General features: G+C 56.1%; 6 protein-coding genes across 9 annotated transcripts; 3 read left to right on the top strand and 3 right to left on the bottom strand.

Moving 5' to 3' along the window:
• Positions 1-4,274: 4,274 nt before the first annotated feature.
• Positions 4,275-7,832, top strand: Ly6g5c (lymphocyte antigen 6 family member G5C). The gene is made up of 2 exons (XM_021655875.1): positions 4,275-4,392; positions 7,690-7,832. Exons 1-2 carry the CDS (start codon positions 4,275-4,277, stop codon positions 7,830-7,832), a joined length of 261 nt encoding a protein of 86 aa, XP_021511550.1.
• A 2,505-nt stretch (positions 7,833-10,337) lies between these two features.
• On the bottom strand, positions 10,338-10,697 carry Ly6g5b (lymphocyte antigen 6 family member G5B). The gene is given in 3 exon segments (XM_021655876.1): positions 10,338-10,441; positions 10,444-10,538; positions 10,540-10,697. Coding segments are annotated over 3 exon segments (357 nt in total).
• Positions 10,698-11,696: 999 nt separating this feature from the next.
• Positions 11,697-16,695, bottom strand: Csnk2b (casein kinase 2 beta). Of its 2 annotated transcripts, none has more exons than XM_021655892.2 (7): positions 16,558-16,695; positions 15,896-15,975; positions 15,234-15,336; positions 14,105-14,220; positions 13,675-13,750; positions 13,366-13,555; positions 11,697-11,916 (listed from the first exon to the last, which is right to left on the bottom strand). In XM_021655892.2, the coding sequence occupies exons 2-7, from the start codon at positions 15,965-15,967 to the stop codon at positions 11,826-11,828; spliced, it is 648 nt and encodes a 215-aa protein (XP_021511567.1). In that variant the 5' UTR covers positions 15,968-15,975; positions 16,558-16,695; the 3' UTR covers positions 11,697-11,825. The 2 variants fall into 2 exon arrangements, with proteins under 2 accessions (XP_021511567.1, XP_021511568.1); XM_021655893.2 differs by lacking the exon at positions 16,558-16,695 and adding an exon at positions 16,230-16,369.
• Positions 16,696-16,917: 222 nt separating this feature from the next.
• Positions 16,918-19,685, top strand: Gpank1 (G-patch domain and ankyrin repeats 1). 3 transcript variants are annotated; one of them, XM_060369034.1, is made up of 4 exons: positions 16,918-17,160; positions 17,729-17,892; positions 18,312-18,906; positions 19,119-19,685. In XM_060369034.1, the coding sequence occupies exons 3-4, from the start codon at positions 18,314-18,316 to the stop codon at positions 19,558-19,560; spliced, it is 1,035 nt and encodes a 344-aa protein (XP_060225017.1). In that variant the 5' UTR covers positions 16,918-17,160; positions 17,729-17,892; positions 18,312-18,313; the 3' UTR covers positions 19,561-19,685. The 3 variants fall into 3 exon arrangements, with proteins under 3 accessions (XP_060225017.1, XP_060225019.1, XP_060225020.1); XM_060369036.1 differs by having other exon boundaries at positions 18,210-18,906; XM_060369037.1 differs by having other exon boundaries at positions 18,207-18,906.
• A 1,068-nt stretch (positions 19,686-20,753) lies between these two features.
• Positions 20,754-23,433, top strand: C16H6orf47 (chromosome 16 C6orf47 homolog). The gene has a single exon (XM_021655832.2). The coding sequence runs from the start codon at positions 21,860-21,862 to the stop codon at positions 22,733-22,735; it is 876 nt and encodes a 291-aa protein (XP_021511507.1). The 5' UTR covers positions 20,754-21,859; the 3' UTR covers positions 22,736-23,433.
• A 142-nt stretch (positions 23,434-23,575) lies between these two features.
• Positions 23,576-25,972, bottom strand: Apom (apolipoprotein M). Its single transcript, XM_021655896.2, has 6 exons — positions 25,749-25,972; positions 25,324-25,478; positions 24,976-25,055; positions 24,615-24,713; positions 24,351-24,449; positions 23,576-23,685 (listed from the first exon to the last, which is right to left on the bottom strand). The coding sequence occupies exons 1-6, from the start codon at positions 25,860-25,862 to the stop codon at positions 23,660-23,662; spliced, it is 573 nt and encodes a 190-aa protein (XP_021511571.1). The 5' UTR covers positions 25,863-25,972; the 3' UTR covers positions 23,576-23,659.
• Positions 25,973-27,339: the final 1,367 nt, after the last annotated feature.

The following is a 27,339-nucleotide window of genomic DNA, read 5'->3' as shown; positions in this document are numbered from 1 at the left end:
GAGCCGGCCTAGAGCTGCACACCTGCACTCCGGCCCTCAGGGAAACAGGCAGGCAGGTGGCTTGTGAGTTCAAGGCTAGCCGGTCTACAAAGGGAGCTCCAGGACAGCCAAGGCTACACAGAGAAACCCTGTCATGAAAAACCGAGGAGGAGGAGGAGGAGGAAGAGAAAGCAGCAGCAGCAGCTACCCTGGAAGCCTGGCGCAGGGCACATACCCTTGATCTCCCCGTGCTCAGTAGGCAGAGCCAGGCAAAACCAAGTTCAAAGCCTGTCTGTCGGACAGAGTGAGTCCCAGGTCAGACAGTTACATAGCAAGACCCCATCCAAAACAACAGCCAAAGCCAGGGAAGCTGAGGTCCTGGAGCTTAGTCTGTTCAGCCAAGGGACCCTCTATGTCCCCTACCTTGGGACCCAAGAGCTCCCCGCTCCTAGACAGCCATAGAGACTGGTACCCCACTCCCTCCTAAAAGGTAGAGAGGGAGAGGAGCCTTGGGTATCTGATGGGAGGGGAGAGGGATGGAGAGGGATGCACACCGCGTGGACTCTGGACCACCCCACCCAGGGCTGCAGTCCACCGGAGACCAAGCTCCTATCCCATAACTCCAGCAGACACTAGCCGTCTGCCGTTTCTCACCCTGCACACCCAGGCTCCAGCTCTGGGGGCTCCGGGCCCCGCTGCTCTGGACACCAAGTGAGCCAGGCCTGACACCCAGGCACCTGGAGAGCCAGGCCATGGAGAGAAAGTCTCTATAAGGATAGCTGGGGGGCAGGGGGGAGAAACTGAGCAAAAAGGCCCGGTCCCTGAGCGAGAACACACCTTATCCTAGCCACTGACCAGGGCGTAGGCCTGCACTGTTTCCAGGGTAGGTTGAAGATTTACTCCAAGACCCAAGAAGGGGCACATGTTCCCTCCGAAACTGTCAAAAATAAGCAAGGGCCCTGAGGGTGGAGGCCCAGCTATTCCAGAAAGCAGGGTCTCCATTTGTCCATCTGTCTCTCGGATCCTATGAACAGTCATGCTTTCACATTCAGCTAAGGGCTGTTTCTCTGGGTGACTTCCCTAACAGAAGCTGGCTCTCCTGGCCTGCCCCTGTGTGTGTGTCTCAGGGTCTGTGAGGTCACACGTCCTGTCCTCAGATGCTGTTTACCTTCTGGTGTTCCTTGTCACTCAGCCTGGGTGTGGTCATGTGTTACAAAGCCCTCTTTACCTTAGGAAAACCCCGGCAGGGAAGCGGTTGTCATAGAAACGGCTTCAGGGCCCAGACCCTCACTAGGCAGCTCCAGCAGCTGACAGGAGCCGGAGAGGACTCCACACCCCCCGGGGTTGGGTTCTTGGCATCCACCTGGTGGTTCACAGTGCCTACGACTCCACGTCCTCCTCTGTCTTTCACAGACACTGGTCATCCTGTGCACAGACAGACCTGTAATAAAACATCCACACACAAACTTTTTAAAAATCACTGAAAAGAAGCCAGGCACATGTCTGTGATCCCAGCACTCAGGGAGGCAGAGGCAGGCAGATAGATCTGTGTGAGTTGGAGGACGGCATGGTCTATAAAGGAAGTCCAGGACAGCCAAGGCTACACAGAGAAACCCTGTCTCAAAAAGAGAAAAGAAATTACTAAAAAGAAACAGGGCTCTAGACCACACCCCAAAGAAATGCTCGTCCACAGTCCCCTTCAATCATCCCAGGGCTGTGTCCACTCCCGGCTTGTCAAAAGGCCCTGACCTCCAGGGTGGCTCCCTGTCTCCCTTTGCAAGAGGAGCTCAGCCTCTGCAGCTTCATCCCGCAGCGGGTCAGGTAAAAGTATGCCCTGTGCACTCTTCAAGGACTCCGCTTTCTGTCACTGTGTGCTCCTTTGTCACACTGTCACTCGCATCTTGCATCGGTGGGTGCCAGGCACTCCCCGAGTCCTCCCACCCCTTCAGTTCCATTCTCAGGCTCAGGCATCTTTCTTCCTTCCCTGTTGGTTTTCCCCACAGTCCTGGGATGTGGTGATTCTTTTGATGTCCTGACAGCAGGCGGAGCCTGGATGGCAGGATCCTGCCTCAAACATCAGACTCTAGGGCAGGGGGTGTCTCCTGTAGCTCAACGTGGCTTGTAAAAGAAAAGCTCTCAAGCCTGCAGCCTTCCTGGGGAAAAGGAAAGGAGCGCGCTGGCAGCCAGCCCTTTGTCCCCGGGCCTGACACGAGGACAAACTTGCGGCACCACCTGGGGATGCAGCATCAATCGCTGAGTGCCCGCTGGCGCTGCCTGCAAACCCCTGTGCCCATGCCAGTCCCCTTCGGAGCTGCTGGGGGCCGACGGTGCAGCCCGCCGTGGACACCGAGTCTGTGGGTGCAGAGACCAGGCGCACCGACCGCAGCCAAGCTCAGCGGGGCAGCCACGAAGGTGACGTGGGACCTGGTCACTCCTCTGAGCAAGTCTGTCCTGCTTCTTTCTCCCCACGGTGCCCTGACACCAAGCCCGCCCGCCCGCCCGTCAGTTTTCCCTCTGAACCTGCCGTGACGCTGGGGGTGGTGGCGCCTGTCTGTCATCCCAGAGCAGGGAGACTGGGGCAGGAGGGTCGGTTCTGGGGCAGCCTGGTCTACTCAGGTCAGATAGGGATACAGAACAGAGCGAGAACTGCTCTGATTTAAAAACAAACAAACAAACACTAAACATGTTCTACCGGCCTAGTCCTCACTTCTCTTCCAAAAACCTTTGTCGCCATCTTTTGGCGAAATGTGGGAATTTCGCTCTAGCCTGCCTTCCGCCCTGTGCTTGGGATTGAACCCAGCCCTTGCCACACAACTGGCATTCCTTCCTCCTCTGTTCTTTCTGTCTGTCTGTCCATCTGTCTGTCTATATCTATCCATCCATCCACCCACCCACCCATCCATCACAGGAGCTCACTATGCAGTCCTGGCTAGCCTGGAGCTCCCTCAGTAGACCAGGATGGCCGGAGACTCACAGTGATCCAGAGTTAAAGGTGTGTCCCAGCACAGCCAGCTTATTTTGAGACTTTACACTACATCATCCAGGCGCACTTTGAGCTCAGTCAAGTCTTGAACTTGTAATCCCCTGAGCTGGAATGACAGGCTCAGTCTGGCTTCCAGTCTTAACCCTTTATTCTCCAGTGTAAAGACTTTACACATCACCCCTCTGCTGAAGTCCTGCTTCACTGGTCCCTGACACACACACACACACACACCCATTGCTCAGGTCCCTGACACACACACCCCAATCGCTCAGGACCTGACACTCTGCCCTCATCAGTGTTTGTTGCCTTGTCTCCCCGTTAGACTTCCTCCAGGGAGAACAGGGTCTCTGCACGGTTGCATCTCCAGCACCTGATGCACTGAGCCAGGAAGTATGGAACGCACAGCACGTGGTTTAACTGTCAGCTCAACACGGTCTGCGGAGGCCTGGAGCAGCCTCAGTGGGGAATTATCTTCACTAGTGGAGGTAAGCTGCTCAGTTCCCTAGGAAGGGGCTCTGAACTCTAGAAGAATGAAAAAGGCCAGGCTGGGCAGATGGCTCAGAGGCTAAGAGAACTTGCTGCTCGCTCATGATGGCAACAAAACTCCAGCTCAGCAGTTGTGGCGCCCTCTGCTAGCCCTCATGGTCAGATAGGACCACCCACATTCACGTGTGTGCGTACATACGCGGACACACAAACACTCAGTGAGCAAGCATGACCATGGATGCACACATCCATTGCTCTCTGCTCCTGACTCAGCTACGATGTGGCTCCTGTCAATGTGTCTGCCCTGCCACGCTGGATGCGTGTTTGGAAATAACGCGCTGAAATAAACCCTTTTGCTGGGCGTGGTGGCGCAACCCTTGAACCCCAGCACTTGGGAGGCAGAGGCAGGTGAATCTCTGCGAGGCCAGCGGTCTATAAAGAGTTCCAGGGCAGCCAGAGCTACACAGTGAAACCCTGTCTTGAAAAAAAAACAATAATGACGGTGGTGCCAATGAAGATGATAGTAACAACAAAACAAATAAATAAAAATAAAGTACACAAAATAAGTGCTTCTCCCTCACATTGCTTACATCCTCCCTTACATTTGTCTGGGATTTTATCAGAGCACCAGAAAAGGAAACGAACAGGTCAAATCCTGCCTCAGGCCAGGCTATTAGGGCTATTAGGGCTATTAGGGCCCAGAGTGGCTGTGGGCTGAGGACACCAGAACTGGCTGTTCCGGGGTTGTTTCCCACCTCAGAGTGTTTCCCCCCACCTCCTGGCCAGCCTCTCTCCCATCAGCATAAGCCCAGGCTGGAGGGGAGCCATGCTTTTCATGGTAGGCCCTGCGGCCAGCTGGACTCCGGGGCCCCTGAGTCTCCACAGGGCCAGCCCAGCCCTGTCTGCTGTCCTTTCTACAGCTGCCCTGGGGAACTTGGTTCTTGGTAAGCGGCTCCAGAGCAGGGTTCTCACCCTCCTAACACTGCCCCTTTTAACACAGCTCCTCATGTTGTGGTGACCCCACCCATAAAATTATCCCACCGCTGCTTCAGGACTGTGATTTTGCTACTGTTATGAGTCATAATGTAAGTAGCTGATACGCAGGACATCTGATATGTGGCCCCGTGAAAGGGTCATTTGGCCTTCAAAGGGGTTGTGAGAACCACTGCTCCAAAGGGTCAGAGGGGTGGTCAGGCCAGCTAGGTGGGGAAACTGGTTTCTCCAAGGGTCTGGGTGCCTGTGTCCAGGACGCACAGGTGAAGCCAGCGGCAGGCATGACATCATGGGCAGCTGTCCATGCTATTACGGAATGTCCAGTGACTGCAAAGGACTAATGGTCCCCCAGAGGAGGGCTCTGGGGACTCAGCCTCACTGCCATGTCAGCGAGTGTTCGGCAGACCCCCAGGGACCCTCTCCAGCTCCAAGTGTGACACACAACAGAGGGCTGGAGTGGAAGCAGAGAGAGAAAGCTGGGACCCATGGGGCGGAATGACACTGACCTCGGTGGCTGGCCTCAGCTGGAGGCCACGCCTCTACACACTAAACCACCTGCTGTTAGGCCTGGGCTCTTCACACGTGGTGTGGACCAAGGACCAGGGAAGAGGGCGCTGTGCATGCTTGCAGTCTGGGGGAGACCCCACAGGACCTTCAGTAGCTTGCCTTTAACTGAGCCTGTCCAGGGACTGGACGCAGATTAAGGCGTGGAGCGTGAGGTTACCTGAGGACTCCTGTCTTCAGGACACAGACCTTCCCTGTCTTGCGTGGGCTCTTGTTTTCACCTCCGAACACCACAGCATGTTCAAGCCTGGTGGCGGGGTCACATGACTTTAATCCCAGCACTCAGGAGGCAGAAGCAAGGGGATCATTCTGAGTTAGAAGCCAGCCTTTTCTGTAGAGCAGGTTTTAGGACAGCCAGGACTACACAGAGGAACTCTCAGAAACCTAGATTTAAAGCCAGGACAGTGGCACACGTCTGTAATCTCAGCACTCTGGGAGGCAAAGGCAGATGGATCTCTGTGAATTTGAGGTCAGCTTAGTTTGCAGAGTGAGTCCAGGACAGCCAGGGCTACACAGAGAAACCCTGTCTCGAAACAGCAAAATCAAAGTCAACAAACAAACAAACACTCCTAAACTTATAAGAGAAGGAGAAGGAGGAGGAGGAGGAGGAGGAGGAGGAGGAGGAGGAGGAGGAGAAGGAGAAGGAGAAGAAGAAGAAGAAGAAGAAGAAGAAGAAGAAGAAGAAGAAGAAGAAGAAGAAGAAGAAGAAGAAGAAGAAGAAGAAGAGGAAAAGAAAGCAAGTGGCAATCCCAGCACTTCAGGACGGCTGAAGGCCAGGTGAGGCCATGATAGCGAGATCTAGCGGGCAGATATGGACTGTTTAAAAGACAACACGGAGCTTGTGACTTTAATCTGACGGTGTGAGATGCTGGCTAACTAAGTCACAGAGGAAAGGCTACTCTGAGGTCGGTTGGGTGGCTCAGCTTCATCTGTAAATGTAAATTAGGCTTACGGAGGGCTGGGTACAGGCTAGCCCTCCAAATGCACACTAATCGAAAGCGTTTCTTCGGGCTGTAACGTGGAATGGAACTCTGATGCTTTTGGTTTGTTTTGATAACTTTTTAAAGACCTCTCTCTGGCTGTGGCTGCTGCTATGTAGATCAGGCTGGTCTGAGACTCGGAGATCTGCCCAGCCCTGGCCCTGAGCACAGGGTTAAAGGGACAGCACCACCCCTGACAAGAGCGGAGCCTCTCAGTGAGGTCTGTGAAGTCAGGCGGCCCTCCGGTGTGACAGAGAGGCCTGCCCTCAGCCGTCAGTCTCCCTGCTGTCAGGGGCTCTCCTGGAACACACACAAACACACATGAACACACACATGAACACACACACACACACACACACACACACATGAACACACACACACACACACACACGCTGCTCCTCGCCCAGTCTTCCTGACCCTTAAGGACTCATGTTCCTAGAGAGATTTGGCCTCACAGAGGACCCTGTCTGCTTCACTGGTTTAACAGGCAGTTTAACCCACACTTCTTCCTAGGTCAGCATGGTTCAACAAAGCGCTCTCCTCAAGTCCAGGCCCTCATTCCCAGCTTAGATGACAGGCATTCCCTCCGGCCTCGGCTTCCACCCAACCCCCTACCTTTCTTCGATTGATAGACGCTCCGTGTGGATTAGACAGAGGCATGCCAGAGCTGAGGTACCCTCTGCCGTGGGCAGGGCTGCCCCATTTAACAGAAAGAGCCAGCGCAGAAGGATGGAAAGCTTGGCCGGAATCTCACAGGCTGTCAGAATTAGCAGTCGTTCCAGAAAGGGCTCTATTTTCTTTTATTTTAGGGCCAGAATCACAGTGTGTAGCCCAGGCTAGCCTTGAACTTATGATCCTCTTGCTTCTTGCTCTTCTTCCTGAGTGTTGTGATCACAGGAGTGCACCACAAAACCTGGCTAGGAACACTGTTCTTTGTTTGGTTGGTTTTGGCTTTGGTTTTGTTTTTTTGGGGGGGGGTTGTTGTTGTTGTTTGTTTTTGTTGTTTGCTTTTGAGACAGGATTTCTCTGTGTAGCCCTGCTGTCCTCTGCCTCCCTGAGTGCTGGGATTGCAGGTGTGTGCTCTGCACCCAGCTGGGACAGCACTCTTAACAGTCAGTGTCAGACGCCACCTTCATTGATGACCTTCCCTTCCACAGTTTCCTTCTTCTGCTTGTGGGCGGAGCCAGGCCGGAGATGCTGGGCAAGCGCTTTGCCGCTACGAAGCCTCCCAGGTGTTAGGCTTCACCTGGCTTGTTTACACTTTATCTGCTCTCTGGAGACAGTGTCTCCGTAGCCCGAGCTCCCTGGATCTTCTGGAGGAGCAGTAAGCAGCCCTGACCACTGAGCCACCTTCCCCGTGATGCTACGAGCTGAACTTCGTGCCTGCGTCCCTGAGCCGCACATTCCCATTCTACCGTCTTCTACAGTGGAAACAACCGTTCTGTTTCTGCAGCCCGGCCTTCACCGCACTCCACGGCTTTCTCGTCACTGCCCACGATGCTGTTCCCCCATTGCTCTCCCAGAGCCCTGACTCAGCACTCCCCTCAACCATCCCCCACGTCACATCCTTCAAACCTTCCATGCACAGCTTCCAAGGGCCATCGCTGAAGGCTCACTGGGCATTCCCAGCCAGTTTTCGGGGGTTTTCTTCTGAGTGGGGGACCCGGGAGGTACCCCTGCCCGGGCAGCGGTTTTAACGTTGAGGCGAGCGACTGAGGAGGCGGGAGCAGACGTCCGACTGTTCCTACACCCGAGCTTCCCCGGTGTCCGGCTTCCGGATACTCTGTCAGTGCTGCTGCCTGGATTTCTGCAACAATCCGAAAAGCAAAGAGGCCGCTGTGCACTAGGGCAGCAGGAACCCTTGCCGCCACCGCGTCCAGCCGCTAGGGATGTCCATCTGAGCCCTGCCTCTGCCTCCCTGCCTCTCACGCCAGCGACCCCGAGCTGGCCTCTCCCAGCTCCACTTTGTCCAGCCCCCTCTCTTGTCCAACGTCCCCAGGTGTTGCCCCCAAACAGACCAGTATGCAAAGTGTTCGGATTGTCTCCTCTGGTGGAGGTGAAGGTTTGGGGCTGGGCCAGACTGCCCCATCCTGGGTGTCTCTACCGCCCGGGCTGGACAACTCTGACTCAGCTGTAGAAAGCTGAAGAGGGACTGGCTGCCCTTACCTGGCGAGGGCTGGCTTGGCTAGTCGACGCTGTCAGACCAGAGCTGTGTGTGGCCCACAGGCCACACAGGCAGAATACGCGATATGAGCACTAAGGGAGAGCCGCGAGGAGGGACAGAAGGCCCAGGAAGCAAGGGAACTGGAGCTGAACTTTTCCTACTTTGTGGGTTCTTTCTTCCACCCCCTTTTCTTCCCTTTCAACCACCTAACACTGGACTAAGAGAGAAAAAGGATGGAGAGGAAAGGAAAGGGATCTCTGAATAAAGTCAGGAGTTTGAAGTCAGTCGTGGTATTGCAGGCTTTTAATCCCAGCATGCAGGGAGGCAGAGGCAGGCGCATCGCTGTGAGTTCAAGGCCAGCCTGGTCTACACAGTGAGTCCAGAACAGAGAAACCCTGTCTCAAAAAAAAAAAAAAAAAAATGCCAGGGGCTGGAAAGGTGGTAACATCTTAGGGTACTGTTAGACTACTTCCTGCTGACTAGGGGTGTCACCAACTTAACAAAGCGCAGCCAACAACAAACCAACAGGGCCCCCACTTCGGGGCTCTAGCATTTATGAACCCTCTGAAAAAAAAACCCAGAATTCCAAACATCACATCACGCAGGCGCAGAAACTATCTGCAGGTGGCAAAATCACAGCTCTGCAATAGCAGGAGGCAAATCAGTCCAGCTGCTGAGGAGCGGCCCACATCCCACACCTGGGACTAAAACAAAATCAATCGCATTCTCACATTTCTGTGTGTGTGTTTAAGAAACCAACATTCCAGCACCGTCACTCCAGGGAGCCTTGCTCTGACTTCCGGGGCTAGAGCCCCTTCCTAGCCCGGCTCCCAGGTCGACCAGTTGGAGCGGGGTAAATCTGGGAGTGAGTGTGGGTTTCGCCACACGCCCCTTCCCTGCTGGCCTCCCTCCTCAGGCTCCCAGCATTAAGACTGTGGCGTGCCCTACCACAGGCAGCTGTGCATGGCGGCTTGTGCCCAACTCCACCTCTCAGAAGGCAGAGGCAGGAGGACCGAGGCCAGCACAGACTAGAGTGAGACCCAAGGCCAGACTAAACCCCAAAGCCTGGTGTCCGTTTGTCCCTGTGCGTGCACCCACCTCGGACTACGGGGCGACTTGCGAGGCGGCGGGGGAGAGGGAGCACGCCTGTTGCTCTGCAGAGCTCTTGTACTGGGCTGAGGCCCGAGCCTGCCTGCCTCACCTGAAAGTGCTGGTGACGTCAGAGCAAAGCACAAAGCACCTGGGAGGGCCTGAAAATTTTCAGTTTATTATTTGTTCTGAGACAAATTGGCAGCTTTGTCCGTCCCGGAATTACCAGGCTGGCCTCAGACCCACAGACTGACTACCTCCGCTGGGATTAAAGGTGTGTGCCACCAGGCTTGGCCAAAAGCTTTCAGTCAGTACAGTGTGGCCGCACGCACCTTAATTCCAGCTCTTGAAAGGTAGAGGCAGGAGGATCAAGAATTCAAGGTCAGCCAGGCCCGGTGGCACAAGTCTTTAATCTATCTCAGAGGCAGAGGCGGGGCAGGTGGATCTCTGGGAGTCTGAGGCCAGCCCAGTCTTGAAAAACAAAACAAACGAACAAAGTTCAAGGTCTGCTGAGGACTGAGGCTACTTGAGGATGCTGAAGATCCCACACCTGCAGCCTGCAGCTCGCGCTGCGGGGCGCCTGGACCCTTGAAAGGAACCAGCACAGGTGGTCACAGGCTTGAGTCCCTTTTCACAGCACGTGGCTTTAGTGTTCCAGCTTTGAAGGTGACAGCTGCTCCACCCCCGCAGTCAGGTGAAGGGATGAGGTCAGACAGCCGACCAGGATGGTGGGGAGAGATAGGTTGCCATGCTGGGAAATCTGCACAAGAGCCCACCTTTGCCCTTCCTGCTGAAGCCTGGCACTGAGGCTTGGAGGTGGCGCGTGGCCAGACTGAGGCTACATGATGGCGGTACGTGGGAACCAGTCTGAGGGTACAGGACGACACTGTGGGAACCATTCTCAGGTCAGCCTACATGGAAACCCTGCTTAAGGTTCTTGAAGAGAAGGAAGCCAAATCAGTGCCTGGATCCCGGTGCCACACAGAGGAGACCTGAGACCACAGGGACCGGAGGATTGCGGCGTCTGGGGACAGCAGAGCGGGCTGCTGGGCTGCTCAAAGGAAGAGGCTCTCGGACAGAGCCCGATCTGGGGAACGAGTCAGGGTCTAGCCTGGGGAACTTCTAATTCTAGAAGTCCCGAACTATTGAGGAACAGGTATATTTGTTGCAGGTGGGCAAGGGACAAGCCCAGCTCCAGGGGCGGGTGAGAGGGTCCGGGCCCTCAGAGCCCCCGTGAGCACGGAGGGCAGCCAGGGCCAGGGAGAGGCTCAGGGCTGGCACAACAGCAGTGTCTGGGACTCGGGCGCAGTCCTGGGGCCGGGGAGGACCAGGAGTTGCAGTAACCGTACGGGCAGCAGCCAGCCTCGTAATAGTACTGTGTGTGGAAGGTGCCGGGTCTCTCCCGGCGGCGGAGGGGACTGTGCTGTCCGCAGCCTGGCATGTGGAAGCGAACCTTCATGCCTGGAGAAGGGACAGCTCCAGCCCATCAGAAGCTTCCCACGGTCCCCAAACCTAACTTCCCAGCATCCACAGACCTGATTTTATCCCTGTGATCTCAGAAGAGGAAAAATCCCCTCACTCGTCTGCACGTGTGTGGCCCGCACACCCTCCCTCGTGTTGCAGAGAAGACTGAGTCCCCACCCTGCACTTGGCTCATGCCGGTAGATGGCGATCCCATGCACGGCAGGGTCCTGTGGACAGTGCTGTGGAAACGCAGCCCAGGGAAGGGCCTCTAAGAGGCACAGCGGCAGGTGTGGACGCGGGAACCGGAGCTTGGCACACATGGACTTGCTCCCTTTCAGGTGCGGGCAGGTCCCGGCTCTGCCCTTTCAGGACTCAGTTTCCCCCTTCCTCCCAGACCCTGGCCTTGCTTACTGTTTCCCACAGCAAAGCCCGGCAAGGCCAGCACGCCTGCCGGCACACAGGCCTTCACCCCGAAATTCTGGACGAGCAACTCCCACCCACCCGGCTCACCCTCTGACAGGCCGTGTAAGCACCTGCTGTGAGGACAGGGCTGCTTCCCGCCTGAGGCCTGACACTGAGCACAGGAGGAGTCCTCGGTCGGCAGGAAGAACCTGGTCTTTGCAGGTTAGTGACCGTGTCTGGCACCACCTGCTCTCCGCCTGCACAACAGGGCTGATCCCCGAGGTGCTGGGGAGGTCTGCCGGAGGGAAGCCTCCCACTGCGCCACCTTCCCAGCCAGGGGCAGACAGCAGACACCTCAGAGCAGTGGACGCCGGGGCTCTCGCCCCCTCTGCAGCTGTTTACGTAGGACTGCGCTTCCTTTAACAGCGAAAGGGGTCCTTCTCCTGAAGCCCGACAGCACACATAGCCAAGCCAGGACAGCAGCCTCCGAGGCCTTCTTCAGCCTGCTCACCCCCACGCAGGGGTGAGTCCACACCACAGCCCCTTCCCTTCCTCAGCCTGCCCCGGCAGCGCACACCAGCAGACGAGCGCGTGGCCTTTTCTTCCACTTTATTTCATGTTCCCACCACAATAACAATTCCTTTAATTTACACTAAAAACCAGACTTCCTCAGGGTGTCGGCGAGGAGACGGTGGCGTCGGGCGGGGGAGGCGGGGCGGGATCAGCGGATCGTCTTGACGGGGCTCTTGAAGTTGCTGGCGGCCTGCAGCTGCAGCTGGTAGGCCATCGGGTGGATCTTGAAACCGTAGAGCCTGGGCGGGGGGTCGGGGCGGCAGGTGAGCACTACTGGTGAGCATTCTACCCTGCCAGGGGCCAGTACCCCACCACCACCCCCGCCTCGGCCCCTCGGGAGTCCCCCAACCTCCCTGCTCCTGAAAACTTGTCTCTCCTTGGTTTTTATTTTTGTTGTTGTTTGGTTGGTTGGTTTTTGTTTTTTGGGGGGAGGGATGGTTTCTCGAGACAGAATTCCTCTGTAAGAGAGCCTCGGCCTCGAGCTCAGACATCCACCTGCCTCTGCCTTCCATGATACGCCACCATGCCCATTGTAAGAATGCGCGCTAAGCTGCTGTGGTGGCGCATAGCCTTAGTTCCAGGGCTCAGAGAAGCAAGGCGGGCAGATCACTGTGAATTTGAGGCCAGCCTGGTCTACAAAGCGAGTCCTGGACACATGAGGCTACACAGAGAAACCGTCTTGAAAAAAAAAAAAAAAAAACTTACACATCCACTAAAATTCAAATTCCAGGCCAGGTAAATAGTCTCATTTACAGCTTAAAACCAACTCAGCCATCGAAGACCTTGTTAAATGCTCCCTACCCCATCCCTGACACACACATCAAACCAACCAAACAACAACCCAAACTGAGAGTACAGTCAGGAAGAGTAGGAGCTTAGCAGTCATGAGGCCAGTTAAACCCAACTTTTTTGTTGTTGTTTTGTCTTTTTTTTTTTTTTTTTCCCCAGAGCTGAGGACCGAACCCAGGGCCTTGCGCTTGCTAGGCAAGTGCTCTACCACTGAGCTAAATCCCCAACCCCTCAAACCACACTTGAAATTTCACATTTAAGGAGTACAGATTAGTACCTGTACAAAATGGAATCCTTCCTGGCATACAGTAAAAATAAGACACCACGATGGTAAGTCATGCTGAACCACAGAACCGGAAACTTTTGGGAAAAGGCTGAACAGCCAACATGGCCACAGCAACAGCCACTGCTTAAACAGTCAAGTGCCATGTACTTAAAAATATTGCTAGGAGGTCTGGAAAGATGGCTCAAAGGTTAAGAGCACTGTCTGTTCTTCCAAGGCCCTGAGTTCAATTCCCAGCAACCACATGGTGGCTCACAACCATCTACAGTGAGCTGGCGCCCTCTGCTGGCCTGCAGGTGTACATGCAGATGGAGTATTGAAGACATAATAAACAAAATCTTGCCGAGGCAGGTGGATCTCTCTGAGTTTGAGGACAGTCAGAGGTGTCACACACAGAAACCCTGTCTTGAGAAACCAACCAACCAACCACAGAGGTAGACGGATAGATGAAGGATAGGAGGAGGGAGGCATGGGCAGGGAAGCCACTTCCCCAGCCGCCCCACAGGAGGAAGCGCTGCCGTTGGGACAGGCCTCGACAAAGGCCTGCGCTTGTTCTTCAGCCCTCTCTAGACCTCGGATGGCTCTCTGAGCCTCTGAGCCAGTCTTGGCTCCCCACCTGGGCACAAACTGGTTGGCGGGCCGCTTGGGCCGGTACTCCGGGTGCACCATGAAGAGCATGTGGGGGAAGCCGGTGCCGAAGTAGGCGCCGTCTGTGTGGTGGTGCCGCGACGACTTGGGCGTGTACACGTCCATGCACTTGGGGCAGTAGAGCTTCACCATGGCCTCGCCCGGGATGTCGGAAAGGCCTGGGGGCAGAGAGCGGCGCCCGTGGCACAGCGGTCCCCCCCTTGCCCCAGGACTCGGGCACCGACTAGGTTAGCCCGGCTGCTCTGCCACACAGAGCCGCGCCCCCCTCAGCACTCACCGATGGGCAGCATCGGCTGGTTCTCGCAGTACACTCGCGGACAGTAGCCAAAGTCCCCCTGCTGGTACTTCTCCAACTGTACAAGGTGGAAAGGACTGGTGAGTGTGAAGAGGCAATTCCTTCTCGTTCACTCGCTCCACCATCCCCCACGCCTCTCATCTCTGACTAGAAGCCCCTTCTCGGTCAAGACGCTCTCAGACTCCCCAACTGCCTTCTCTTGAGCCAGACAGGAGGCAAAGCGTGACAGCCATTTCTATCTGTTCCCCGCAAACTCCTTCCTATTCATGCTTCCATCTCCCTGCCTAAAACACCACTTCAGAGGGGCTTCTCCCGCTCTTCTGGCAGACTCCCTGGCAGGCGTGAAGCGTGACTTCTGACTCGTGCACCTGTTTCCCTTCCTGCCTCCCAAGTGGCAGGAGCAGAGCCTCACCATCTGGGCAATGCCTCGGTTGGTGAGGATGTATCGGGCGTGGATCAATCCATAAAGCATCTCGGCGGCCTGTTCAATCAGGTCACTCTGGTTGGGGTTGTCTTCCAGCTCTTCATCTGAAAGGTGGGGTGGCCACTTGTTTCGCTTTCCTAGGTAACCCCACCTTACCCCAAGGTGGCGCCTACGCTTTATCTAGCACCTGTTTCTTATCCATACATCTGACCCAGAAACCTGGGCTTCTAAGTCTTCCACACACCCAAGGCCACTCACACTGCTTCCTCTCCACACCTCTGCAGTCAATGCCTGCTTCTCTGCTTTCATGCTACGTAAATGCAAACACACAAATGCAGAGGGTGGCACTGCAGACCAGCAAGGGGAAGGAGGCAGCACACAAAACTGTCATATGAACTAGAGCTGAGCTACTCTCAGAGAGCATGGAGCCCAGGCAAGGGTCAGGCAGGGAATGGGACAAGGAAGAAGCCAAGCACTGCTGCACGTGCCACAGCTCCCCCACCCAAAGGCCACGGCAGGAAGGACAGGTGAACAGTCCAGTTTGGGTGGTGCATGGAAGGGACAGAGGAGGGGGACACACAGAAGCAAGCACGGAAGGATCTGGGGATAGGAGAGCTGGAGAGTCAAAAGGAAATTTGGAAATTCAAGAAGCAAGCCTGGCAGTAGTGGTACATGCCTTTGACTTAACACTCAGGGGAGAGAAAGAGGCGAGTGGATCTCTGTGAGTTGGGAGCCAGCCTGAACTACACAGTGAGTTCTAGGTCACACAGAGAAACCCTGTCTTGAAAAACCAGTTGGGTACAGTGGCACGTGCTTGTAATCCTAGCACTCTGGGAGGCAGAGGGAGGCGGGTCTCTTTGAATTTGAGGCCAGCCTGGTCAAAGTGAGTCCAGGACAGCCAGGGCTACACAGAGAAACCCTGTCTCAAAAAAACAAAAAAAAAAAAAAAAAAAAAGAAAGAAATTCAAGAAGTGAGCAGAGACCAAAACAAAGTGCACGCATTCTCACCAACTCCACACACAGCGGCAAACCTAGGGGCACATTACCAGGCTCCAAACACGCATGTGCACATATTCTCACCACCCCACGCTCAGCCGAAACCCTAGCGGCACATTACCAGGCTCCAGGTCCAAGATCATGTCTAGAGCTTGTCGGTAGTGAGGCACCTGCTCATTCAGGCCAGTGAGATTAAACTTGTCCTGGATATAGTCTTCGTCCACCTGCGAGACAGGGAAGTCTAGGGGTTGAACTGGTACAGGAACCCCCTTCCTTCACGGGGGCTCAAGAGCTGCCACGTCTGCTCCTCTGGCTCCCTGTCCCTAGTCCTGCAGGGGGTCTCTCAAAAACTGAGGCTCTTTTCATCTGAGGCTAACCAGCTGTGGCACTTCTGCCCCTCCTCTCTGGGAACTGGATTTGCCATCTCCTGGGGAACAGTGGACTCTCTGAACTGAAGATCTGGAAATTATGAAGGCTAAGCAGTTTAGTTTCTGAAAGGCATTTACAGTTTTCCATGTTAACACGCAGTGCTTTGGACAGTACAGAACTTTTAACATGAAATGTCTTCCTAACAGTCACCAGCAGAGATACCTGTTAGCCATGCATACTGATAAACCCTTGGAAGCCCAGCACTCAGGAGGAAACGGAGGGAGTAGGATTGCCAGGAGTAGTTCAAGGCCAGTCTAGACTGCACAGGGAACTCGATCGCAGTCTGATCTCAAAGAACACAAATTAAAACATCGAGGGCAAGTGGAGGTGGTCAATAGGGAAGCTAAAACTCACCTCACAGAAGAATTCATTACCACGGAGCCCACAGAACCAGGAAATCCAGGACACCTCCTCAGAGCTACTCATCTTTACGTCTGATGAAGAAGAGCATAAGTAAGCGGAGACCAGGCTGTTTCTGGTCTCTTCCCTGCCCCCACGCGTTCTCCCCAACCACGGAGGCTTAAAGGATCCCCGCTTCTGAGGCACCCCTCTCCAAGCTTCCCTTCTTCACCCCAGCCCCCTCTCGGCGTGGTGAGAATGAGCGGCATCACTTTCCAGGAAAATGACAGGTCCCGATCCACTAGCGTTAGCCCAGTTCTTGGCGATCCTGAAGGCCAGGCCCTCTCACCCCCGCGTCAGCGGCGACAGGGCCGTCGGCTCCGGCTCCCCACCACCGCAGGTGCCCGCACGCTCCTGGCGCCCGTCCCGAGCCTTGCGAAGTTCATCCTCCCCACAGAACCGGCCTCTCCCGCCCTCGCGGGGCTGCGAGAGCACCGCACTCCTGCGCGATCCACGACCGTCCCGTCCCCACCAGCCGCCTCCTCCCCGCAGGCCACCCAACCTCCTCCGGCTACCGACCCGGTCACTTCCTTCCTCGCCCCCACATCTAGGAGCACAGACCCGAGCGCCGCGCCCAGAGCACGGGCGCCTCGGCGCGGAGACAACCCCAGACTCACCGGCCGGACGGGGACTGGGACTGGGGCGGGGAAGGGGAGTTGTACTTCGAAGGAACAGCAGCTACCGCTACAGCGCAGGAAGCCGACCCGGCCGCGGCAGGCGAAGTGGGGAGGGGGAAAGTGGAGACTGGTGAAGGGGGAGGGAAATAGGGCAATGCGCAGGCGTTAAGAACCGCCCCCTACCTCGGTGGACGTCGGGAGATGGAGTCCCATCAGGACAGAGACACTGACGAACTGAAGGGAAGATGAACTACCAATCCCAGGAGGCCCCGCGCACGACTCTGGGGTCGCGAAGCCATAGCGGCAGCCTCCCGGGGGCGGGGCGAACGGAGGAACCACCGGAAGCGGAAGCCGAGTACAGCGTCTTCCTGACCAGGAAGCCTGGGAAATATAGTCTAATGCTCATCAGGCTCAGCGGGCTGCGGGGCTGGCGTCGGCGGTCCTGCTCGTCCCTGCTGCGCTCCCTCATCGCTCCGCTTCGGTCTTCCCTGCCGCCCCGGGGACTGACCCCGTCCCAGGCCAACCCACCGGATCCCGGTCCTCCTGTCAGGCCCGCAGCAGAGTTCGCTCGGGCTCAGGCAGGCGTAGAGGCGTGGCTCGGTGGTGAGGAACCTAAGTCGGGTGTGCCTGGGCTGCGCTAGGCTGCCCTGCGCGCTAACCTGAGGTGGCTCCAACCATTCTGCCTCTCGCCTCTTTGTACTTGCCCATTTCCTCAGGGCTTGAGTGGGGCGTTCTGCTGCGGGCCCTAAGTGTGTTCTCCGAAACCTGCTCAGGGTAGTGGAGAGGGGCACCGGGCTGTTATTTCATCTCCCAGCTCCTCAGCATGCCACAGTCTCCCTGTTTGGCCCGGGACCTTTCCTAACGCAGAGCGTGGCCTCCCAGGAAGGCCTCCTTTTCCTCCCGGGAAAGGAGCTTGCAGCGGGAGGCACCACGTCTACGGTAGCGAAGGGCATTGTGGGGGCGTTATGTAAAAGCAAGACCCCAACCGGCAGGTCACCCCGGGTCCTCACGCTGTCCGGGCACGCGAAGCTTTATGTGGATTCTTGGAAAGGTTCCAGCGCGGGAAACTGAAGCTTGTGGGGTTTGGTGGTGGTGGTGTTGCTGCTGCTGCTGCTGCTGCTGCTGCTGAGCATGCGTCCTTATGGCTATTTGGTTGTGTCAACTCTTACAGGTTACAAGAGCGCCATTTTGTGGTACGGAAGTGACAGTGCGACACCTTCCCCTCCCCTCCCAAAACCTCTGGGAATAATGTCACGCCTGTTTTTTATCTGGGAAAAGGAGACCCCTAATTAAGATCGAGCAAGATCTGAAAGGTGGAGCTGATATTTCCTAACGGTATGTGTTACAGGATGGAAAACTGTTTTTGGAGAGAGCCTGCTGTTTTTTGTTTGTAGGGAGGTGGGCGTGTAATGCAGGACCCCTAGACAGCTGTCTGGTAGAATATTGTTTCTCTCCTATATTAGAGATAGTACCCAGCCTCCCAAATTTGAGGCAAGCATTCCACACAGCTGTGTCTACGGTGCCCTCATGAACTTCTGTTAACATCGAGGGCAGGGTCTGGTATTCCAGGGTTCTGCAGAATCTTAGGTTGTGAGGTCAGTTTTGGGGTGGGAGGCCTGTGTTCGTTCTAGGCTGCTTTCTCACCCCAGCAGGCCCCTGGAGGTGGTGCTGGTCATCACCACAGTGGCTGCCTGAAAGCTTGGGTTGCTCGCCACATCCTTTGCCCAGTCTTCATTTCCTCCGTCTCCCCAAAGCCATGTCCAGACCCCCCCTCATCACGTTTACTCCAGCCACTGGCAACAGCGACCTCTGGAAGGATGGGCAGCGCCAGTCACAGTGTGAGAGGCCAGAGCCTGCCCTGGACGGGGCTGCAGCCCGGGCTTTCTATGAGGGGCTGATCGCGGATGAGGAGAGCACTTCCTGTAAGCCCCAGAGGCCTGAACCTGTGAGGGAGAGGGCGAGGAAGAGGAGAAGGGTGGCAGCAGGCGTCTCGAGACCAGGAGGACCCCTTGAGGATGAAGACAAGAGGACGCAGTGCATCCTGCTGGCAGCCCAGAATGGGGATCTGACAGAACTCCGACGGCTGCTGGAGCCCCGGGAGGCAGGGGGAGCTGGCGGGAACATCAACGCCCGCGATGCCTTCTGGTGGACACCCTTGATGTGCGCTGCCCGAGCGGGCCAGGAGGCTGCTGTGCGCTACCTTCTGGGCCGCGGGGCTGCCTGGGTAGGGGTGTGTGAGCTGGGAGGCAGAGATGCTGCTCAGCTGGCTGAAGAGGCAGGCTTCCCTGAGGTGGCTCGCGTGGTCAGAGAGAGTCACGGAGAGACAAGGAGCTCCGAGAGCCCAAGCCGGTGAGGAGGGAGCCTTAGCTCATGCCGTCTTCGTTGTATTCTGCCCACCATTCCCCAGAGCGGGAGGCCCACCCAACAGTCTGCAGATAGTCCCTTCTGGACAAGCGGAGAGGGGCTGGTGTAGCGTGGTGGTAGAGTACTTGCCTCATACTGGGAAGGCCCTGGGGTCCTCGTGGTCTCTCCTCGTCCCGGTGACCTCTCTTTTTCCGCAGGCCTCCCCGCTTAGCCCAGTTCTGTGAGGACTGCGGTGCCCACTTTGAGGACGCTAACCACCGAACATCTACAGCTCACCTGCTGTCCTTGTCAAGGAGTCCCCAGCCCTCCAGCCTTGCCCTTGGGGTGCCCGCCTCCAGCCCTGGCTTCAGGCTGCTGCTGAGGGGTGGCTGGGAACCAGGGATGGGGCTAGGACCCCGGGGCGAAGGCCGTGCCAATCCTATTCCCACCGTCCTCAAGAGGGACCAGGAAGGGTTGGGCTACAGATGCACGCCCCAGCCACGAGTCACACACTTCCCGGCCGGGGACACCCGCGCGGTGTCCGGGAGAGAGAGGGTGCCTCGCGTCTCCACCCTGAGTCAGAGGGAGAACAGAAAGCGAGCAGAGAAGGACAGAGCCTGGGAGCGGGACCTGAGACTCTACATGAACCTTGACTTCTGACTGGGCAGCCTGGCCCTGGCCTGTCACCGCCGCACCTAGACCACTTGGACCTCCAGACCCTCCGGCCTTGGCTGTTGGGCTGTGCTCTTAGAGAAAAGGCTGATGAATAAACGTCCTTCATTGTGGCTTCTTTACTGTCCTACATGATGTAGCAGGGAACTGGAGCAGATCTGAGAGTCACATGAACTCTCACCTGAGCCGAAAGGACAAGCTGCAGGTGGCACAGAATCCCAGCCCCGCTGGCTGCGCTCCTCCTGCTCCTTCAACCCCCCACACACACACACACAGAATTCCCGCCCCGCTGGCTGCGCTCCTCCTGCTCCTTCAACCCCCCCAGCAGGGAATTGCCCCAGCTCTGCAATACACTCCTCTTCCTGGGTCTCTTGGCCATTCCAGTCAGTTCAGTGATGTGTGTCTTAAAGTAAGTTTGCTATGTGCTGAAAACAGACACCACAAACCCTTGATTTCTGAACTGTGTGAGGAGGCCAGCTGTGGTTGCATGTGACCCCTGTGAGAGGGATGTCAAAACCCACCAGCAAGTCCGGCTGATTGGCCAGGGTGACCTAACGTCATCCAACCAGTGTGCCATCTTAGCTGGCACCAGAGTTCCGACCTCCCAGATACGAAATTTAAGATGATTTCCTTCTTCTGTTTTGAGACACAGTTTCTCGCTATGTAGACCAGGCTGGCCTCGAACCCAGAGACCCAACTGCCTCTGGAGCACTAAGATTACAGGCATGTGCACCACCACACTGGGTTTTGTTGCAGTAAGGGGGATGCAGCCTGGGGCTCCGTGTCTGCTTACGGAGAGTTGCATCCTGGTCCTAAGACTCCATTTCATGCCCTGAGAACCAGGCAGCATGTTGTGTTTTTCTACATTTCTCTTTCCTACTTGGCACCTCCACTCCAGGATGCTCATACAGAGTGCTAGGAACGCGAAAGCTTTCAAGTATCTATCTGGAAGGGCAAAGGGCTGCTGCTTAAGTCAGCGGCTCCTGTTATTTACCTTTCTGGACCAGAATTACATCCAGTCTTAGGTGGGAAATGATGGGGAGTGCAGAACTGCAGGGCAGCCAGGAGCCCGGCATTGCAAAAGCAGCAGAGCCAGCCTGGGCTATACATATCCAGGCCTTTCCTGAGCTACACGGATAGGATGGCTGTCTTTAAAAACAAAGCCGGGCGGTGGTGGCAAACGCTTTAGTCCCAGCCAAGAAGGCAAGAAGCTTTCAGAGTTCGTGGCCAGCCTGGTCTAGCAGGGCTGGTTCCCGGACAGCCAAGGCTACACAGAGAAACCCTGTCTCAAAAACCGAAAGAAAGACACCCAAAATAAAGACCAAGAGCTGCTGGCGAATCAGAGTCCAAGGTGGAAGGCCCTGGATGGGGAAGCCCAGCCTCGGGCTTGTATTCAGGTTCTGGCTTTGGTGGTCCTCTCTCTACGCCTGCGCTAGTGGATCGCGGAGGCTGCGGGGGAGGTCGTTCGGTCGGTCCGCCTCACGAGGTGCGGGGCTCCGCCCCCGCCGGTTCCTCGCGGCCGGTACAGCTGCTTCCGGGCTCCAGGGCTCCAGGAGGCCGCTCCCCGGACGCTGGGCCCCAGAGCCACCCGCCGTGCGGAACACCCGGCGCCTGGGTCCCCAGGTAGGCCGGCGCTGAGCCTCGCGACTGCGATCTCCAAGGACATCTCTGTTCTGACCTTGCGGAGGCCGCGTCTCAGCTGCGCCCTCACGGGACAGTGGGGCCACTTTGTGGAACGATCGCTTCCCAAGTTAAGGGATGCATGTAACGAACTGGAGTTGGCTGGACACTTCCATCCCGTCTTCCTCTCAACAGAGGCTTCCTGTTCTTTGAGCTCCCTTGGGCAGCAGCGCTTTAAGGCTCCTCAACTTTAGGACCGAAGGACCCTGGGCCACCTTCCTTCCTGCTTGGATGGAGCACCACCCCTCCCCTTTGTGGGACACCTCGGGGTGTGGCCTCGGTGAGTGAAAATCGGGGTGCCGACTGCTGGGGAAGAACTCTGAAAACACAGAACATTGTGGGGGTGACCCTGGCCTTGTCAGGCCCTTCGAGTCTTTTAGTGTGTGGGGAGGCAAATGGATTTCTTTGCCCCTGAACTGACAAGGAAGCAGGCCATTTACCATACTTGGGGCTGCTGCGTGAGGCCTCTCTGAATTCCGAGGAGGGTCCCACCAAGCAGACACCTATTCTGAACCGCAACAGATTCTGGCTTCTGAGGCGATCCTGAGGGGCTTAAGCAGAGTCAGGAGGTGGTCGCAGATTCGGGGAGCTCATTCTACACCCAGTCATGTTCCTTCGACGGCTTGGTGGCTGGCTACCTCGACCTTGGGGCCGCAGGAAATCAGCAAAGGTTGACTCGCCTGCCCCAGAACCCAGATGGGTGGACAGCTCCCCCGAGAATTCAGGGAGCGACTGGGACAGTGCCCCAGAGTCAATGGGAGATGTGGGGCCTCTGAAGAGCAAGGATTCAGGGATACAGAAGACCCCTAGGACCTCTTCAGAGTCCAGAAAGGATCAGCTGGGGAGCAAAAGAACGGATTCCCTCAGGCTCAGGCGGGACAAGACTGTCTCTAGCGTTCAAGAGCCTGCAAGACTGGACACTGGAGGAGCCATTCCCAAACCGGAATGGGACCCTGTGGATTCAGGTGGCATGGAGAACCCTGAAATGTCCCCTCAAGGGAGACTAGACAGCGCTGGACCAGAAGCCCCACTGGAGAAAGCTGGTCGACGGCAGAAGCTGTGGCGTTGGCTGCGGGGCGAGCCAGGGGCCCCCTCACATCACCTGCGGGACCCAGAGGAGTATCTGCAGATCTCTACCAACCTGACCCTGCACCTGCTGGAGCTCCTGGCCTCCGCCCTGCTGGCTCTGTGCTCCCGGCCCCTTCGAGCTGTCTTGGATGCCCTGGGCCTTCGAGGACCTGTGGGCCTCTGGCTGCACGGGCTGCTGTGTTTCCTGGCTGCCCTGCACGGGCTCCATGCTGTGCTGAGCCTGCTCACTGCCCACCCCCTGCACTTTGCCTGCCTCTTTGGCCTCTTGCAGGCCCTGGTGCTGGCTGTCAGCCTCCGAGAACCTGCCGAGGATGAGGAGGCCGCTGGCTGGGAGAGTGAGGGGCAGGGGAGGGAGACCGAGGAACAGAGGGAAGGTCCGGGAAGGGTGCTGTGACTGGGTGAGGCGGGGGCAAAGGGTGAAGATAGTGGTGTGGCCTTTAGGAGGAAGGTGGGGAAACCCGATTGTAAGCACAGTGACCTCAGGGATGGGGAGGGAGACTCAGGAGCACAAAGGCCCAGGGGCCCCTGTCATACAAGCGAGGGGCTGCTTAGGGTGTCCAGTGATGGACAGTGGGCATCACCCTGGAGTCACCAGCTATGGTTATTTCTTGCTTTTACATCTATCCACCAGTTCTTAAAATTTTCACCTCCACTTTTCAAAAGCAAAGACAAGAAAAGCGATGGTAGAGAATGAAGGCCAGAGGGTCCTTTCCAACCCCAGGGGTGGACTAGGCCAGAAGCAGGACAGAGATCTCTGCACTAAGAGGTGACGGGAGATCCATGGCGTCTGTCCCTTGGGCTCAAGGACCAGAGCCATCTGGAAGAGAGTGGGGCTGTGAGGTAGGAGGAGCTGGGATTCTAGAAGGGGCTACAGGGGTTGTAACACTTGCCAGGAGGGTCTGATACTCCATGGGACCCAGAAGACATGGGTGGTGCGGGCCCTACTGGCCGGAGGACCAGCTCGGAAGGGCTGGCGGTTCTAACGGGCAGTGGAGGTTATCACAGCGCCTGCCATCTCCACTCGGCCTAGGGATTTGCTCACTCAGCAATAAATGTGCCACACTAAATCCTAAATATACCAGTACAATGTGAGAGGTGCCGCTCAGTGTCCTTCCTGGTGCCGAACACCGTGTGTGTGTGTGGGTGGGGTGGGGGGATCGCTAGGTGGTAGAGGTTTCATTCTTCAGGAGGGAGAAACAACTTTGATGCCTACAGACAAAACCCAGACGATGAGGACTGGAAAATCATCTTTATTATCCGTGGGCGGGGTGAGGGTCCCCAGCTCCCCCTCCAGGCTCAGCTCCCACCGTGGGTCTGGTCACTCGCTGGACAGCTGGCAGGCCTCTGTGGTGGGAGGAGGGAGAGAGGGAGAGGATGGGATGGAAGTCCAGGGAGTCGGGGTAAGAGTCGCCTCCTCTCTGGATCTGGGCCTCTCCTCCCTCTTGTCTAAAGCCATGCTTCTCAACCTGTGGGTCATGACCCCTCTGAGGGGTCAAAGGACCCTCTCACAAAAGTTGCATATCAGATGTTTACATTACAATTCATAAAAGCAGCAAAATTAACAGTTATGAGGAAGCAACAAAATACTTTCATGGTTGGGAGTTGCCGAAACGTGAGAAACTGTTAAAGGGTCACCGAGTGAGGGAGCTTGAGACACTGCTGCAGATCAGAAACCTATCTTTTCCCTCTTTTCATTTTAATTTCTGAGAGGCTGCCTTCAGAGCTGTGGCGATTCCTCTGCCTCTGCCCCGGAGTGCTGACATTACAAGTGTGGGCCAAAAGCCTCTCAGAGACTCCCAGAGCCCCTGCTGGTCTCCACAAGTGACTCCACAGCTCTTAGCCAAGTCCTTCTGGTGGCATCATAGCCCAGAAGAATTAGTGGGGTCAGGGTACCTGTTCGGATGCCTAGCTTTGGCCCTGGCCTCTGCTGACGGTGCACAGAGCTCCTTACAATCTCCACAGGAGACCTAGTCACCCCAGCCCTCTACTGGGAGACTTCAACCCCTTACCTTGATTCCTGGGAGTCACTAAGAAGACTTTGAAGTCCAAGCAGGAGGTCAGAGACTGGAATTCCTCCACACACCTCTCCGAAGGGTGTGGCGATCGGTCTGGAAGGACAGGGAGCAGCCAGGCCAGTCAGTGTTCCTGCTTCTCACTGGCGCCCTCCCACATCCCAAAAGACCTGTTCTGGGAGGGCATTCCAGGGCCCCAGCAGGCGAGGCTCTTCAGCCTTCCAGTTCCCTTGGGCACTTCCTGCCCTGTCCCCCACTCACTGTAGAGGAGAAAGCGCTGGTAACCCTGGCCCGTCTCTTTCAGCATGATCCCTCCTGGACATGAGCTGGAGAAGAGGTCTGTTTTCATGTCAGGGCGGCCTGTCAGGATCAAGAGAGGATCATAGAGACAGATCCAAGCAGTCATCCCAGGAAGTGATCCCAGGAGGCTGAGGCAGGAGGGTTTTACATTCAGCAACCATCAGGCACCCCAGTGAAACGCTGTCTCAAAAACAAAAAGCTTAGAAAGGGCCTGGGAATATGACATGTTTCCCTGGCATTCGAGAGGCCCCAGGCTCAGCCCTCAATTATGAGGGGAACAGCTCAGGGAAAACAGGGAAGGGGAGGGCCGGTGGGAACCAACCTTCAGTTCTGAGTTCTGTGTTTCCTTGCCCTTCAGTCAAGCGGTACATCCATTTCCGGGGCACACAGACCCCATTTTTCCTGCAGAGGTGGTGGGGCAAGGCAGAAAGATGGGGCGTCATCCGAACCACACAGCACCAGCCTTCGTTTATCCCATCTTACTCTTTCCCACACCCTCGCTCTTTGGGTTTCAAGCTGCCAAGAGATAGCTAGGCCCTGCTCTGCCTCCAGAAAGTGACCTGTAAAGCGGTCAGCTTGAGTGGGCAAAGTGGGTGGGAGCCCGGCTCTGGGTGGGGTGACTGCTCACGGTTCGGGCAGAGAACATGCCCAGGGGTGTTCTCACACTCACGTTCGGACAGCAGCCCGAAGCTGGAGCTGCCTTGGGGCAGGGCCGGCGGCCATGTTGAAGACAATATTGTCTACCGAGTCAAACGTGGCCAGCTCTTCTTTGGTGGGGGCTGCTCCCGCAATAAAGTACCACAGGCCCAGGTGGGGCTCTGGGGACTGGAGCGGCAGGAAGGGAGCAAAAGGATGAGTTACGTATCGCTGCATCACAAAATCCACCCGAGACCCCATCACTCAAGCAAGGCACAGGGTAGAGGCTTCGGCGGCCCTGCTCGTTTGTAACGAGGAGCCACCGGTGACTTTCACCTTTTGCCTTCCACACAACCTCTGCCTCCCTCCCTTCCCAGCATGCCTTCTGGTCATCCTGAGCTACCCACCCAAGACTTTCAGCTTCTACCTCAGACTCTCCCTGTGGGCCTCAGCCCGTACCTGCGTCTCGTCCACTCCCAGCGCTGTCAGGTGGCCATGCTCAGGGCACTGGTACGTGGAGTTAAAGAGAAGGCCATAGAGGTAGAGCAGAGCTGCCCAAACTTGGTGGAACATCTCAGGAGGAGAGAGCTGGTGCTCGGGGTGAGGGGACGGCTGCCTTGGCTGATCTCTGCCGCCCACTCGGTCCACTCTGCTTCCAGCCCCCCACCCCCCGCCTCGACCCTTGACCCTTGAACCTGCTAATAAGTAACTCCAACCTTGTTTTCCAACCCAAGCCTGGATCAGCTACACTGTTGGGGCCTTCCTCACCCTCTTCAGATGGAACTACCCTACAGTAGACCCTGGCACGTCCAGTGGCTCTGAGGCCTTAGGAGGAGAGCTGAGCCCTGCAGTAGATGTCTTCCTGACTGTATCTGAGATGGGACTGTGCTGCGTTATGCAGCGCTGAAGTGACTGGATTAGGTCTTTCATTCATTCACCTGGCAAATATTGGGATTTCCGTTGTTTGCCAGGAACTAGCTAATCCAGGGGGACTTTTTTTTTTTTTTTAAATGGAAAAACAGCTTTGCAAACAACCCATTGCATTACAAGCTGATAGGTGTTAGAACAGGCACCAGCCAGTTGTTGGGGCAAGGTGGATTTCTTTCTTTTTGGTTTAGTACAGGGTTTCATTGTGTAGCTCTGGTTGTCCTGAAATTCACTATGTAGACCAGGCTGAACTTGGACTCACAGAGCTCTGCCTGTCTTTGCCTTCGGAGTGCTGGGATTGAAGGCGTGCTCCGCTTCGCCAGGCTGGATTCCTCTTTTGAGCTCACTGTAGGGAGCAGTAAGAACACACCACGGAAAAGCTCACCGACACGTGGACTCAGTCACGTGTTTACTCAGACTTCAATAATAGTGAAGACATTCTTGGTTGTCCTGTACTTGCTTGTAGACCAGGCTGGCCTTGAACTCATGGAGCTCTGCCCGCCTTTGCTCCCAGAGTGCTGGGATCACCGGTGTGCGCCACTATGCCCAGCTCACTAGTGAGGACATTCTATTAGACTCTAATGGTTAAAAAGCATTAACACTAGTGTTGCCCACAGGCTGAAATCCTAACTTGACGATTGGCTGTGGGAACACATCTACTTGGTAGACTTGGGAAAGGTTTTTTTCTCCTGATGCTGGGGATCAAACCCAGAGCCTCATGCAGGCCAGGCAGGCTCAGTGGCAGCAATGACCCACACTCCCAGGCTCCTGGGACAATTGATTTAACTGTTATCTCTCTCTCTCTTTTTTTTTTCCATCTGTGGAATGTGCAACTCTTTGTCTATTTATTATGTAAGCAGTGCTCTGCCTGCATGTCTACCTGCACAGCAGAGGAAGGCACCAGATCTCACCTTAGATGGCTGTGAGCCACCATGTGGGTGCTGGGAATTGAACTCAGAACCTTTGGCAGAGCAGCCAGTGCTCTTAACCTCTGAGCCAACTCTCCAGCCCCATGTGCAACTTTTTAGTTTCAGAGGAGTAAATGAGATCACATGAACACCAAGTCAGAAATAAATATCCCCTATCTGCAAAGCGCACACTGCATTTGCTGGTAATAATTTTT

Source organism: Meriones unguiculatus, chromosome 16 (assembly GCF_030254825.1).
Source record: "Meriones unguiculatus strain TT.TT164.6M chromosome 16, Bangor_MerUng_6.1, whole genome shotgun sequence".
Lineage (NCBI taxonomy): Eukaryota > Metazoa > Chordata > Mammalia > Rodentia > Muridae > Meriones > Meriones unguiculatus.
This window is presented reverse-complemented; position numbering and strand designations above follow the sequence as displayed.

Excerpts from the sequence above, each read along its gene's own strand:
- C16H6orf47 (XM_021655832.2), top strand. The coding sequence starts at position 21,860 with ATGTTCCTTCGACGGCTTGGTGGCTGGCTACCTCGACCTTGGGGCCGC.
- Gpank1 (XM_060369034.1), top strand. The coding sequence starts at position 18,314 with ATGTCCAGACCCCCCCTCATCACGTTTACTCCAGCCACTGGCAACAGC. Across the intron at positions 18,907-19,118 it reads AGCTCCGAGAGCCCAAGCCG|GCCTCCCCGCTTAGCCCAGT; the intron begins GTGAGGAGGGAG and ends CTTTTTCCGCAG.
- Apom (XM_021655896.2), bottom strand. The coding sequence starts at position 25,862 with ATGTTCCACCAAGTTTGGGCAGCTCTGCTCTACCTCTATGGCCTTCTC. Across the intron at positions 25,479-25,748 it reads TGGGAGTGGACGAGACGCAG|TCCCCAGAGCCCCACCTGGG; the intron begins GTACGGGCTGAG and ends CTGCCGCTCCAG. Across the intron at positions 23,686-24,350 it reads AGTGACTCCCAGGAATCAAG|AGGCCTGCCAGCTGTCCAGC; the intron begins GTAAGGGGTTGA and ends CTCCCACCACAG.
- Csnk2b (XM_021655892.2), bottom strand. The coding sequence starts at position 15,967 with ATGAGTAGCTCTGAGGAGGTGTCCTGGATTTCCTGGTTCTGTGGGCTC. Across the intron at positions 14,221-15,233 it reads GATCTTGGACCTGGAGCCTG|ATGAAGAGCTGGAAGACAAC; the intron begins GTAATGTGCCGC and ends CCCACCTTTCAG. Across the intron at positions 11,917-13,365 it reads GCCAACCAGTTTGTGCCCAG|GCTCTACGGTTTCAAGATCC; the intron begins GTGGGGAGCCAA and ends CCCCCCGCCCAG.
- Ly6g5c (XM_021655875.1), top strand. The coding sequence starts at position 4,275 with ATGCTTTTCATGGTAGGCCCTGCGGCCAGCTGGACTCCGGGGCCCCTG. Across the intron at positions 4,393-7,689 it reads CCTGGGGAACTTGGTTCTTG|GCGAGCGACTGAGGAGGCGG; the intron begins GTAAGCGGCTCC and ends TTTAACGTTGAG.